Genomic DNA, 15329 nt, shown 5'->3' with positions numbered 1-15329 from the left:
CTTTTTAAGAAATTGGCTTCTATATTGCTTTAATCTGTTTCTCTAAGTAAAAGTGAAACAAAAGAAGTGCCATGGTCAGATCACTTCCTGGTGCAACTGGACTTCTCCGCGACCCTTCCCCTCTGCAGGGAGGTGGGACCAATTCGGATGGTCCGCCCCCGCCACTTAATGGATCCAAATGGTTTCCAGAGAGTGGTAGGGGATGCTTTATCCCATGTTGATGGCCTTTCAGCTGATTCCCTGGTGGCCCGCTGGAATGCGGAGTTAACCAGGGCTATCGACTGTCTGGCTCCGAAGCGCCCTCTCCGATTGCATGGAGCACGGACAGCTCCGTGGTTTTCTTCGGAGCTGAGGACGATGAAACAATCGCTGAGACGGCTAGAGCGTCGGTGGCAAAAAACTCACTCCGAATCTGACCGGACACAGGTTAGAGCTCAACGTCGAGCCTACCAAGTGGCGATAGCGACGGCGAAGAAGACTTTCTTCACCGCCTCTATTGCATCTGCAGAAAATAGTAGCAGGAGACTCTTTCAGGTGGTTCGTAATTTAACGGAACCACCTTTACCACCGGGGCCTTGTAAAGACCCCAAGATCTCCTGCAACGATTTTGCAAAGTTTTTTGCAGATAAAATCACTCATATTCGGAAGGAGCTAGACACCACCATGGGAGCAGTGCCGGGGCGGGAGAGTGCTAGAGCTCTGTCTGGTCAAGTTGCATGGAATCAATTTCAATCCGTTACCCCCGAGGATGTGGACAGGCTGCTTGGATGCGTGAAACCAACCACCTGTCTCCTGGATCCTTGCCCATCCTGGCTAATAAAAGCAAGCCGGGAAGGGCTGGGCGATGGGCTCTGCGGGGTGGTGAATGCTTCCCTCTGTGAGGGAGCATTCCCAGATCCGCTGAAAGAGGCGGTCATTAAACTGCTTCTTAAAAAACCATCTTTAGACCCGGCCAGTATGGCCAACTATCGCCCAGTCTCAAATCTTCCTTTCTTGGGCAAGGTGATTGAGCGCGTGGTTGCTGAACAACTCCAGGCACGCCTGGAGGATGCGGACCATTTGGATCCCTTCCAATCGGGATTCAGGCCTCATCATGGGACTGAAACTGCCTTGGTCGCGCTGGTTGATGATCTCCGGCGAGCTAGGGACAAAGGTGAGAGTTGTTTCCTAGTTCTGCTGGATCTCTCAGCGGCCTTTGATACAATCGACCATAACATCCTTCTGGACCGTCTAGAGGGGCTGGGAGCTGGGGGCACTGTTATACAGTGGTTTCGCTCCTTCCTCCTGGGCCGTGTTCAGAAAGTGGTGGTGGGGGATGAGTGTTCAGACCCCTGGGCCCTCACTTGTGGGGTGCCTCAAGGTTCCGTCCTCTCCCCCATGCTTTTTAACATCTATATGAAGCCGCTGGGAGAGATCATCAGGGGGTTTGGGCTGGGTGTCCATCAATATGCAGATGATACCCAGCTCTACCTCTCTTTCAAATCAGAACCAGTGAAGGCGGTGAAGGTCCTGTGTGAGTGCCTGGAGGCGGTTGGAGGATGGATGGCGGCTAATGGATTGAGGTTGAATCCTGACAAGACAGAAGTAGTTTTTGGGGGACAGGGGGCAGGCTGGTGTGGAGGACTCCCTGGTCCTGAATAGGGTAACTGTGCCCCTGAAGGACCAGGTGCGCAGCCTGGGAGTCATTTTGGACTCACAGCTGTCCATGGAGGCGCAGGTCAATTCTGTATCCAGGGCAGCTGTCTACCAACTCCACCTGGTACGCAGGCTGAGACCCTACCTGCCTGCAGACTGTCTCGCCAGAGTGGTGCATGCTCTAGTTATCTCCCGCTTGGACTACTGCAATGCGCTCTACGTGGGGCTACCTTTGAAGGTGACTCGGAAACTACAACTAATCCAGAATGCGGCAGCTAGACTGGTGACTGGGGGCAGCCGCCGAGACCACATAACACCGGTCTTGAAAGACCTACATTGGCTCCCAGTACGTTTCCGAGCACAATTCAAAGTGCTGGTCTTGACCTTTAAAGCCCTAAACGGCCTCGGCCCAGTATACCTGAAGGAGCGTCTCCACCCCCATCGTTCTGCCCGGACGCTGAGGTCCAGCGCCGAGGGCCTTCTGGCGGTTCCTTCATTGTGAGAAGCAAAGCTACAGGGAACCAGGCAGAGGGCCTTCTCGGTCGTGGCGCCTGCCCTGTGGAACGCCCTCCCATCAGATGTCAAAGCAATAAATAACTACCTGACATTCAGAAGACATCTTAAGGCAGCCCTGTTTAGGGAAGTTTTTAATCTGTGATATTTTAGTGTATTTTTGGTTTTTATGGAAGCCGCCCAGAGTGGCTGGGGAGACCCAGCCAGATGGGCGGGGTACAAATAATAAATTATTATTATTATTATTATTATTATTATTCTCTTTTTGTTGTTGTTGCTGCTGCTGTTTTATTTTGTGTTAATGTATTTATTGTATTGTTTTATTTTTCATTTTTGTTTGTTGCTCTGAGAGTCTTTACCTGAAATAAAATATTTACATTACAGAGAGTCTTTACCCTGCCTATTGTACTTCTCCCTACCAGGACTTGTGCCATTCCCACTGTGACAGTGCTATCATCCAGAATAAGATCACGACCATCATCAACTGCTTCATAAATTCTGCCATTCCACCAGCTCTTCAGATTGACATACCAGAGGAGCAGGCCCAGAAGATCATGGAGCACAGGAAAGAGCTAGGCCCTTATGTGTTTAGAGAGGCACAGGTACGATAAGGATGAAAACCCTGGGTTTAGTTAGGAGGTGTTGAGATAGAGACTTAGAGGTAGGTTCTGGTTTTCTGGCTGAGATTTGTGCTGGTAAATAACTGTGGTGGATGAAAAGCTGTTTCCACCACAGTTATTTACCAGCACAAATCTCAGCCCAGAAAACCGGAACCTACCTCTAAGTCTTATCAGATTTTTAGTGTATGAAACTGGATTTAAGGAGCCATAGGCAATACCTTTACTCATGGGCAGGATCAGAATTTAGTGTACACTGGTACCTCTGGATACGAATGGGATCCTTTCTGGAGCCCCGTTCGCATCCTGAAGTAAACGTAACACGCAACTGTGCGTCTGCGCATGCGCGGGTTGCGTTTCACCGCTTCCGCGCATGCGCGTGACATCATTTTGAGCGTCTGCGCGAGCGGCGAAACCCGGAAGTAACACGCTCCATTACTTCCGGGTTGCCGCAGAGCGCAACCCGAATATACTTAACTTGAAGCTACTTCAACCCGAGGTATGACTGTATTAAGTAACAAATATGAAAGATTCAGATTGAAGTAGTCACTCATAGACTGACCTTCTAGCCATGCACAGAAAACTCTGCCCATGTTCTGGAACTGCTGAAGCCTCCTTTCCATTGCAGCTTCTTGTGATCCTTGTAAAACTACTCCAGAAAGTCAGGGGACACTCTCTCTCTCTCTCTCTCTCTCTCTCTCTCTCTCGACCTCCAATGTAGTTCATAAAAGCTGCTGCCAATATGAAAAAACAGTGTATCCCACTGTGTGAGTGCAGATGCCTAAGGATTTTTGGATCTGTGCTAGGGATTTTGCAAATGTCAGCAATGCACAAGGGCAGCTTAACTTGATCAGATGCACTGCCCTTTTTCTTTAGATGAATGATGTTATTGGATGCAGTTGTAGGCTCTTCTCCCTCCTCCCCACTTTTTTTTTAAATAAAAAAGTATGCCTACTCTGCTGTGCTGACCAAATAGGGTCATCTGTACAAACTAGTACTGTTGACCACCAGCAGTTACTACCTTTTATGCTTCTGTTTTGAAAGGCCATTTAGCTAATTCTTCACTTCCACAAAATACCACCAACCGTTCTTCCATACCAACATCCCTCACCTTTTAAACAAATATTAATATGAATCCATAAAACATCCTTGATCGCAAGAGTCGGAACAGATTGTGGGGTAGATAAAGGGCTCCAATGTATGAATGGAAAATGCAGCTGAACCCAGAGATGGTGGATACTTTCACCAGGCTGATATGGATAGTGGGTGGCCTTGAGTCCAGACCTGGATTCAGATGTCACCTCAGCCAAAAATTCATGGACAGCACCAGGCACAATGTGTTCCCTAGCGCTTTGCCTCAGATCTCACTCTCTAAAATGAGACTCAATATGTTTATTGTGAGAACCAACAATATTCTAGTGGATCATATGCCATTAACATCATCTGATGCAATCTGCATGTGAAGAGATTTTCCCTGCGTTCTGGAAAGAGGCCTTGGAGAGAGCAGTTGGAGTAGGCCACAAAACTTCATAACAATGGCTGCTTACAATGCTAACAATGACATAGCTTCTCCCAAAGAATCCTGGGAACTCTCATTTGTCATAGAAGCTTAAAGGGCACACGTGTCAGGGAGCTAGATGGACAGTGACTTCCAACTTCACCCCGATATAACTAAGTCCAGTGCCGCCTATTGGCAAAACTATATAATGGTAGTATCCACGCAACATAGGTTCATGCGTTAATGCTTTAATTGAGACCAGCCTTTGAATACAGTATTGGTCTTTGCATTCAGATTTGTGTGGGTTTTTTCTACCTAGTTTAAAACATACATTGCAAAAAGATTATATCGCTTGAAACATTTCCTGTCAGCTCTGTTCTTTCAGAACTTATTCAGTGATGAAATCCCTTTCTCTTAAAGAGCAATGTGTTGTTTTTTTAAAAAAAGCTCCCTTCCCTTTTGTCAGAGCTGCCTCCAGGTCCCAGCTCACAGAGGACCAACGCTAGGCTGTAGTTATGTACAAAAGTCTTTATTGAGATTCAGTCTCCATTTCAAAGCCGCAGCGTGCAGCTCTACGTCCCGACCTTAGACCGGCGAAGTCCTGTCTGAGTCTCCTCCCCCTCCACACCAGTTTAAGACTCTCGCTTTGCTCCACCTCTTCCTAAATTCCTTTCTCCTCTGGGCCCTCCTGCCCGCTAGGGTCTCATCCTTCCTGGACTCCTCTGACGCTGACCCTGACGATTCTTGCCCCTCCTTCCGGCGGGCTTTAGGACCTGGTTCCCTATCCGGGCTACCTTCTGTGCCGCTCGCCTGTACCTTTGAACTTGGCGCGCGCGCCCAGCCTGCAACTTTCCTCTTAACCGTTAACTCGCTCTCCGATGGAGGCGTGGTCCACCCTGACTCATCTTCTCTCGCTGGTGGTGCATATGTGGGCTCTGACACCTGGGACTCCTCCCCCCCACTACGCTCTGGTGGGGAAGCTGGTCCTGATTTGCAACTGCTGCTCTGGGAGTCCCCGCTGGCCCCTTGCTTCTGGGGTGTCCCCCTTGGGTCGCCCCTTGCCCTGCCCATCGGCGCCCCCTTCTGTGAATCTTCCGATTCGCTGGAGAGGCTCATGGAATCTATCGGGCTGCTGTCATATTCTCCTACGCTGCCCTCGGATTGCTCCCCCTCGCTTTCCATCTCCTCTCCTCCCTGCGCTCCCGCTGAGTCCCGGACACCTTTGCAAATAGAATATTCTGGAAAATAGTTGGATTAAAAGCAACCATTGTGATTTATTCATTCTCTCTCTCTCTCTCTCTCTCTCTCACACACACACACACACACACACAAAACCATTTTTTAAAAAACCAAAACCTGACATTCTGTGCTTTTATTAATGCAAGCAATTATTTAGGACATTCTTTTAATGAAATGCTTATTAATTGTGGTTTTAGGTAGGTTTCTCATCAGCAATAAACACATACTGATAAGAAGTATGTGCAGGTCTGAAGCAAAATACTGGGCAACAATATGGAGGGAGGTGGTGGTTTGTGCTGGGCATTAGGAAAGAGAGATGTGCTTTGTTTTTATGGCAAATATCCCAATTGTCTGCAGCACCATCAGTTTCTCTCTATACGAGGGTTGAGCAGACACCAGGCTTGTTGGAGCTACTTTGGTTTTTACTAGAACTCCCAAGATCCACTAACCAGAGCCAAGCGTAAAAGAGAGACAGCTAGAATTTAGGTACAGGGTGTCTCTGAGCACATTGTAAGGCTAGGAACTGGAGCTGATCTGAACTCCAAGTCCTTTCACACTTCCAGGCTGTTCCTATTTTTAGGTGGGATTCTTATTACGTACTATCAAATTCAGGTTTAGAGATGATTTGGAGATTTTGCTCAAGAAATCCACTCCCAAATTGAAATTTTTGTGAGAAAGAAATTGATGGGAAAACATACTGCAAAGGTGGGATAATGCTTGATGAAACATCATTTAACACAGTTCATCAGGAAGAGACCCTTCTTAGCTTTCTCCATTTCAGCAGCCCAACTTAGGTGGGGAAAGCTGTTTTGCATTTGCTGTTATTGAACAGAACCCCGGTCAATCTGCTTCAGATCAGTTGGAGATCTTCTAGTAGATTTTGATCCACCTTCTGCGTACTTCTTCTATATGCTGTTAAAAAAAATAAAAGTCCTCTCTTCTTTTTCCTGCTCCAGATGACTATTTTTGCTCTTCTGTTTAAATTTTGGCCACATTTTTGTGAGTTCCGAAGCAATTTGGCTGATGAGAAGATTTTGCCTCTTCTGGAGAAGCGAAGAGAAAAGAAGCTGAGAAAAACAAGAGAAACAGATGGCCTGGTGAGAAAAGCTAAGAAACAAAAGAACATCACCAAGTTTAGACAGGCGGGACAGTAAAAACAATTTTGATATGGATCTGACTCAAGTTCTGCTAAAGTCAATGGAAAGACATCACTGTCCAGATTTTTTAAAAATAGTGTTTCTTCTGCTCTGTTTCTCTCCCTCCCCCTCCCATAAACGCTAATCTAATTCATTCATTACGTTTGTTTTCAGCCCTCCTTGGAACTTGAAGCAGGTACAATATTTTAATATAAAGCATACATTGAAATGTTGCTGAAATGTAACATTGCAAGCTAAAGCTTAGTCTAAATGAAAGCAGCTTTTAGCGATGCCAGAAAACCCTGGGCTTTCAAGCATCTCCAGAGAAAAGGTGTTCCATCATTTCAGAGAGTTGCTTCCATATGAACATGGGCCCACTCATCTAAATATACATGTAGTAGCAAAGTAGCTCTGCCACATCTGGAATGCTGGGAGTCCCAGCGGAAGGGGAGGTAGGGGAGGTATCCAGGCAGAGTCTTTAGCAATAGCAGATAAACACCTTACCCATATTGGTTGGAAAGGCAGATAAGAATAGGAAATCTACCAGCAGTAGAGATTATTCCATGGGTGGTGCATGTACCCTTGGAATACCCCTGTGCAGCAGGAGGCAACATGCAGATGCTAGTTCTGACCAGGAACCAGGATTAGGTTAGGGGGTTAATTTTGGTAGCTTCCTTCAGCCTACAAAATCAGAATCAGAATCAGAATCAGAATCAGAATCAGAATCAGAATCAGAATTAATTAATAATTTATTATTTGTACCCCGCCCACTCTGGGCAGCTTCCAACAAATATTAAAAATACATTGAAATGTCACACGTTAAAAACTTCCCTGAACAGGGCCTTTAGATGTCTTCTAAATGTCAGGTAGTTGTTTCTCTCTTTGACATCTGATGGGAGGGTGTTCCACAGGGCGGGTGCCACTACCGAGAAGGCCTTCTGCCTGGTTCCCTGTAACTTTGCTTCCCACAATGAGGGAACTGCCAGAAGGCCCTCGGCGCTGGACCTCAGTGTCTGGGCAGAACGATGGGGGTGGAGACGCTCCTTCAGGTATACTAGGCTGAGGCACAAGGACCAGCAAATGCTTCCCCAAAGGTTGCTGAGGGGGGAAAGGAGGCTGAACACCCTCAAGTGATTGCAGAAGGGGTGGGAAATAGGTTCAGACAGTGGCAGTGTGCTGTCTCTGAGCCCAATCTCTCCCCATAGTAGTCACCCTGAAGGTGGAGGCTGAGCACCTGAGAAGGAGGAAAGATAAAACCCTCACCCGAAATATAAATTAATCAACATTTGTGTGTTGTGTCTGATCTGTGTTCACATCATGTGAATGTTAATTTGAAGTTCCTTTCCAAGCTCTTGATTCTTCTGTTGGTGGTGTCTCAAGAGTTGCATAAAACGGGTCTCATTTGATTCGTAAGGAAAGAGATATCTCACTGAAGGGTAGCAGCCAAAGACACTTCTGCAACTCCTCTAGCTGTCCAGTCAGGTGGTATTACTGAGAGGTTGCTCTAAGTGGCTTTTGGGAATTTGAAAAAAATATAAAGTATAAAAGGATGTAGAGCAAAGCTTTAAAAATCTCATGAAGCATATAAAGTACAGTGCTTTAACTCACCTTAAACTGAGATTAATCAAGTTTTCTTTTTATTGCTAGGTATCTGGGAAGAGAACTCCCATGTCTGTTAAGATGGGTTCTGTTCTTGAGAGTAAAATGAGTAAAAGTGAGCTTTCATCTACGCCAAGCTTTACTGAATATGGCAAACAGGTGATTGGTGATAAACTATGTAAAGTTGTTCCTTTATGTGTCAACGGGAGGTTGAAGCTGCTGCTGTTACTGGCCCCATATCTGAATTGGTTGCTTGATATTTGTAGAAAGGCTAAAGAGGCGGACATGCCTATTAGTTCTTCAGTTTCTAATTGCATTTATCACAGTCCATTACAGATCAGTGACATTGTTTAGAGCGGGTTGCAAGCAGTTTCTGATCCAACTGATTTCATTCGTACAGTACATGGAACTGAAATGAAGCTTGCCCACACGTAACTGCACTTGCTAATATTCTTTCTCCCCCTTGCTACTCGGTAGTTTCTGTCCTTCCTTCCCGCCTTCCACCTTTGTCTTCCACTTTGTCAAAATATAGATTGTAAGCTCTTTGGGGCAAGGACACATCTTTAGTTGTAGCTCTGTTTACACTAACAGTGATACCCTAAATGTTTTTAAATGCTGGGCATTGCAAAAAGGAGGGGCATTTTACTGTTTTGAAGGGGTGCATGTGCAAACAGATGGATAAACCCCAAATGTTTTCACCTTCTTAATTGAAAACACAAACACACACACACAAAAATCCAGAACTTCCCCACAGGCAAAACCAAAGGGAGGGATACCCAGTGCAAGCTGTACCCCTTGAGTGTTATGACAGTAATACCAAAACATGCACTTTGTTCTATTGCATATGGTCTTTATGCTTGATGAAGGAGGAGACACAAATAGTCCTTTGAAAATAAGACAGCAAACACAGGATCGCTAGACCTGTGTAAGGGACATGAATACTTTTTTCAGATTCGTAAGAAGGCCCAAAATGTGGCTTAGCATATTCCACACATACTGAAATATTTTCAGCTGATAAGCAAAGGGACTGATCCTCCAGTAGCCATTAATATGCCATAGCAAGGTATTATGATCATTTATATGGTACTTCTTATTATATTAAATCTATTAACAATCGGAGAAGTCAGAGCTGTAGAAATGACTTCTGATTTCTCTGTTATTATTGTTATTTATTTAACAAGATTTATATACCACTTAATCAAAATTTCTAAGCAGTTTACATAATATGGGACTGAAGTGGGAATGATAGTTCAATGTCAAATCCAGTTCGACATATTTTAATGAAAAATTACAGGTTTGGGCCCAGGGTATATAGGGAATTTGCCTTTCCAACATATTTACTCGGGCACCCTGTCTAGAGACCCATCTCTTATGTTTTCTTCCTAGTCACATTCACGGTAGCTGCAGAAGGAAGGTTTGTATTTTCACCTCTTAGAGGGACTTAGATCTGAGTCAATATATACAAGCCCTCACAGGACTTCTCGTAGGTGACTGCCACTGAAATGAACGAGGCTGGTTCTCATGTATTTCACTGGGGATTGCTCAAAAGAACTGCCTGGTGGAATTGTAGGTTCAATAGGCACGTGAGATACATCTATATGGGACCGTTTCTTGCTTGAGTTTCAGCTCCTTATCTCCAAAGTGGGAATTGAGAACATACAGCACCATATGGGACAACTCCATGTCGGTGTTCCATCTGACTGCATCTCCAAAGTGCAGCCTGCTGTGGTTTTCCTACTTAACCCATTGTGCAAAATAAATCAGGAGAGGTCCAATACAGGCTGAAATTGTGGTTGGGGGATATGCATGAAACTCAAAGATATGCCTTGCTGGTCACAGGTGGTTATTAGAGAGCTGCAGTAGATTAACTGGTTGTCCGTTTTGCCTATGGGGCTACAGCATGATAAACCTTTTCAGAGCTTCATTAAAAACAAAACAAAACCCTGTTTTGCATCCAAAAACATTAACATTATCTTACACAGCAAAACAAAGGCCCACTAAACCATTGTGCCACAATTAATTTCTTGGTGTTGTTTATTTTTTAATGTAGGTTTCCTGGTCTTATTCAAAGTACCTAGAAGCTCTCCAGCAGGAAAGAGTTCTTCTGAAAATCCAAGATGACCTGGATAAAAAATCAATAGCATCATCAGCGTATACAGGTCAGCTTTTCATCAGGTTCTTCTGCTAGAGAGAGGTTGCTGTGGATCCAGTTATGACTCATTTTCTCACTTAAATGTATGAAACACAGCTGCATATCCACAGTCACTTCTATGGAATACTTTTCATGGGGCTTCCTGGGCAGAGCAGGCTGGTTGTTGGTGGTAGCAGTAAGATTTCATGGTGGAGCAACTGCATGAATCTCAAAGATATGCCTTGCGGGTCACAGGTGGTTATTAGAGAGCTGCAATAGAGGTTTTGGTTGTCCCTTTTGCCTATAGTGCTACAGCACTTTAATCTCTTTTACAGCTTCATTGAAAACAAAACAAAACCCTGTTTTGCTTGCAAAAGCATTGACATTATCTTACATAGGTGTTATGTACTGAGTTGAATAGGATCCAAAATGCAGGAGTCTGATTGGTCCTAGAACAATGGAATTCAGAATGCAGCAGTATGATTGGTCCGCAGGAGCCACCCAATCCAGCTCCAGGTGGAAGTGAATCCACAACCTGATTGGCCTAGAGGAGAATCCCGGAATTAGCCAATCATGTGCAGCCCATTGTGTAAATAATGTATATAAAGCAGATATTGTGGGGGAACTTCCATTCCTCCTCACCACTATGAGCTGAATAAAGAGCATGAAATCCACTCTCGACTCCGAGTATATTTCAACAGCATAACAAGGACTTGCTGTTGCTTAGCAGGAGAAGGAAGGAAGCTTCCCTCCCCTTTTTTGGTTTGGGAAGCTTTTTGGTTTTCCCAACCCAAACTGTAGCCAGTGGGAGGGAATTAACTACACCAGTTCTAGTGTTGTCAAAGTTTAGGGCCCCTTTGGGAGTGTGGGGGGATGAGAGTGCTTAGAAGCCTGAGAACAGTCATCTGCCCTTGACATGCTTCTGAAGTGCTTGATCTCCATTTTCTCAAGAGAAATAGCTTGGGCATAGGGAAATGTGTGTTTCCCCCTCTTTCCTGGAGAGCTATGTGAGGGGAACAGAACATAGCAATGCAGAGACAAAGCAGGAAGACAGGCAGAATACGATTGTAATGCAGGAGAAGGGCAGAGGGAGAGGGGCCACTGGGTGGGGGAACTGGCTGCTGTTGGTGGTTTGCTCCCCCTTTTTCCTTTTATGGGCCAGGCTCTCTTAGTCAGTTGTAATCCATTCCTGCATATAACTGAGACAAGGAGAATTTCCATCCAAGGACTGCTTGTACAAGAGAGGGTCAAGATGTAGCATATATTGTGCAAGAAAGTACAGGTGTTATTCTGGTACTGTACCCAAGTACAGTCTAGTACTCCCAGCTTATACCCACCCACCCCATTTGTAATTTTGCTAGAGTATCTCACTGTTTGTCCTACAGATCATGACAACAGTTGCCTTCCATGTATTCTGCTGGGCTAGCTATAAAACATAGCATTTCTCAATGCTGCATTGCTTGAAACGTTATGTGCTTTTCCTGCAGTTTTTGGATTTTCTTTCTTTCTTTCTTTGGCATTCAGAGCTCTCAAACCTTCTCACGCTGAAGAGCGATCCGTCAGAAAAACCCATGATCACAACAACTTACAGCTCTGCTTTTGTGAAACAACGTCCATTAAATCCCAAAGATGGTGAAAGTAGGTTTCAAGGGGGGTGGGGTCGTAATTGTCCTGTTTGAACTGTGTGATATCATCAGATGCTCAGTAAACTGTGTTTTCCTATTGCTACTTTAAACAAACTGAAATACTGTTGATGCTCTTAGGTGATACTCAAGCCAGAGGTGCCATCTGGAGGGCCTCAGACTAGGGAAGGCTGTTGTAGGAAGTAAATATATATCTCAAATGTTGTATCTGTTCTGCATGCTTCATGGACCAATACCTTGCTAATCCTTTGGTATTTCATTAAGTTACCTTTGTCTTGTTGCATACATGACTTGCCCAAGTTATGGGAAGGGCCACAGTTTAGTGGTAGAGCAGCTGGTTTGCATGCAGAACATCCTAGGTTCAATCTCTGACATCTCGCTGGGCCTGTGAGAGACCCTCTGTCCAAAACCATGGAGAGCTTCTACACAGCGCTGAGCTTGATGGAGCAATAGTCTGATGCAGTCTTAAGTTGTATTTGCAGACTGGCAATGAAAGCCCAGATACTGCTGCAGCCTGTCCACCAACACCTTCTGCTCCTCCATCTGTCTCACCAGAGTGGTGCATGCTCTAGTTATCTCTCGCTTGGACTATTGTAATGCGCTCTATGTGGGGCTACCTTTGAAGGTGACCTGGACACTACAACTAATCCAGAATGCGGCAGCTAGACTGGTGACTGGGAGCAGCTGCTAAGACCACATAACACCGGTCTTGAAAGACCTACATTGGCTCCTAGTAGGTTTCCAAGCACAATTCAAAGTGTTGGTGCTGGCCTTTAAAGTCCTAAATGGCCTCGACTCAGTATACCTGAAGGAGCGTCTCCATCCCCATTGTTCTGCCCGGACACTGAGGTCCAGCATCGAGCGCCTTCTGGCTATTCCCTCGCTGCGAGAAACCAAGTTACAGGGAACCAAGCAGAGGGCCTTCTCAGTAGTGGCGCCCTCCCTGTGGAACGCCCTTCCACCAGATGTCAAAGGGAAAAACAACTACTAGACTTTTAGAAGACATCTGAAGGCAGCCCTGTTTAGGGAAGCTGTTAATGTTTGACAGACTATTGTATTTTAATATTTTGTTGGAAGCCACCCAGAGTGGCTGGGGAAACCCAGCCAGATGGGCAGGGTATAAATAAATCATCATCATCATCATCATCATCATTATCTGTGCTGCTCTGACTTCATACTCTTGTCATTCTGCCTGCCCTGTGGAGAAGCTGCTCCTGCTGTGCTTGCTTCTTCCGCCTCTTGCTTTGCCAAAGTCCATTTTCACAAGAAACACTGGCATTGGTGATTTACCGGTAGTCTGTCATATTGCAGAACTTCCCAATCTGCACAGTGGCGTCGTGCCAACACAGCAGGGTTCCTGTTCACAAATATTAGTATTTTCACACTCTGAGGGTGTTACCCAGCCCAAAGTTAAGCCCCCCCCCCCCGTTGGTCTCAGTGAGGTGTACTTAAGCATGCACTTAGCATTTCCACTGATTTCATTTACCCTTTGGGCTCTTTGGCTGCCTCCCTGTGAACTCCCACCTGCAAGTAAACCCCACTGAGCAGAATAGAACAATCCCAAATAGACATGCATTGCATTAGGCTGTAAGACTGCAATATTGTGCACATTAACCGGGGAGAAAGTCAAATGGAATTCAGTGGGGCTTTATTGAGAGTGAACACATGTTGAATCAGATTGCTTTCTCTGCTACAATGCACATTCTTCTATACGATCTTTAAACCCCCTTGGTTCAGTGTAGACTGTCATCCTACAAATGTTTACTTAAGTCAGTTTCTTTCTTTCTTTCTTTGTTTAAAAGTGGTACTTATTCTAAGTAATCACACATAGGATCAAGCTGTTGCAGAAAATCAGTTTTCTTCCACCAGAGAGGCCATGTTCTTGGGAGGTGTTATTTTTCTCTGTGCTAAAGATGGCAATCAGCAATTTATAATGTCTTTCACCATATCTGTGCACAATAAACATGAAAACATGCAAACTCATTCCAGTTTGAGTAGACATATTTCTAAGCTCTATAATTCAAATAAGATCATCTCTATAGTATTGAGTTGTGAATTATCTAAATTGGGGGACCTGTGACCCTCCATATGTTTTGCTTGACTGGAGTTCCCATCACCCCTGACCACTGACCAATGCTGGCTGGGGCTGATGGGATTTAGAATCCAGCAGCTTTGAATTGGCCATAGATTCCCCAGCCCTGCTAAAGTGCAAAAAGTGTGATGTAACTTTTCAAGGCCAATATGTGGTGTTATTGTAGGATTAGGAAATAAAGCTCAATGGTATTCCAGGGTCTCACATTCAGTCCCTGCCACCAGTATTTGATGGAAAGAATGCACTTCTTAGCATTAGCTAAGGGATCAAAATAGGTATAAACATTTTTTGCCTAGAGTTTTTTTAATCACAAGTGCATAAGCTCCTAAATTATTTGCTACTTTTCTTCCTTACAGGTTTGAGTCACCTTTTATTTCACGTTGTATTAATGCTCTGGTTTGTTTCCCCCTGCCCAGGAACTCCAAAACTTTAAGTGTGGAATGTGACGAAGACATGATGGATTTGCTGCTACTCTGGGAGCAGTCCAGTGCAGAAATAAACTATTGTGGGCAATTTGCTTGTACCCCGGTTCCTTCAGTGGCAAGGGGGGCACTGGCCTTATTTATTGTGCTATTATGTACTACAGTCCCCCCCCCCTTTGGGAGTGGAGATTTTGTCCATCAACACAACTGTATGAAGTATGTGTAAGGGAATGGCTGTAGTTCAACAGATGCTTTGCATGGAAAAGTTCCTTGATTAGATCCCTGGTATTTCCAGGTAGGGAAATGCTCATTGCTAGTCAGTGTAGACAATACTAAATTATATGGACTAACAGCCTTGGTTAAAGATAGCCATCCATGCTCAAGTTCCCTTTGAAATATAAATCTTGGTGCAGCTCAGAGCCAAAGGAGGAGTGATCCAGATGGCTTGTGAGTCTGCTGATGGTTGGGAATGATATTAGCAAGAGGGTCTGTTAGTACTATTCTTATTCTGATTATCAAGATACAAGCAAAATCAAGGCACTTATTATTGCTTTCTGGCATGTTGGAGTATCAGTAGAAAGAGCTATCCTAAGGACAGAGGCCGTTGCTCAGCAAATGCTAGAAATATATGAAAAACCCACTATGTGAAGATTCCTGAGCGACTGTAATTCCCTGTAAGGTCTGTGCTGGTGTTTATCATACTGTTTTTAAAGCTACAGTCTATTCTTTCGATAGGTTACAGGTGATGTGAGGTGGGGTGGGAAGACCCACACATATTAGATATTCCTTCCCTTTTCACCATTC

At 44.9% G+C, this 15329-nt stretch overlaps 1 protein-coding gene across 1 annotated transcript in view; it reads left to right on the top strand.

The window, feature by feature from the left end:
• Positions 1-14616, top strand: part of RGS22 (regulator of G protein signaling 22) — a 77152-nt gene extending 62536 nt beyond the window's left edge. The window contains exons 23-28 of the mRNA XM_079984708.1: positions 2571-2750; positions 6459-6599; positions 8286-8396; positions 10288-10396; positions 11893-12006; positions 14520-14616. Of these exons, the coding sequence (XP_079840834.1) occupies positions 2571-2750; positions 6459-6599; positions 8286-8396; positions 10288-10396; positions 11893-12006; positions 14520-14536 (672 nt within the window). The 3' untranslated portion in view covers positions 14537-14616. The remainder of the gene's footprint in view (positions 1-2570; positions 2751-6458; positions 6600-8285; positions 8397-10287; positions 10397-11892; positions 12007-14519) is intronic.
• Positions 14617-15329: the final 713 nt, after the last annotated feature.

The sequence above is a fragment of the Podarcis cretensis genome (assembly GCF_951804945.1).
Source record: "Podarcis cretensis genome assembly, chromosome: 7".
In the NCBI taxonomy this organism is placed as follows: Eukaryota; Metazoa; Chordata; class Lepidosauria; order Squamata; family Lacertidae; genus Podarcis; species Podarcis cretensis.
Note: the sequence above shows the minus strand (reverse complement) of the source record. Positions and strands in the feature narration are given on the sequence as shown.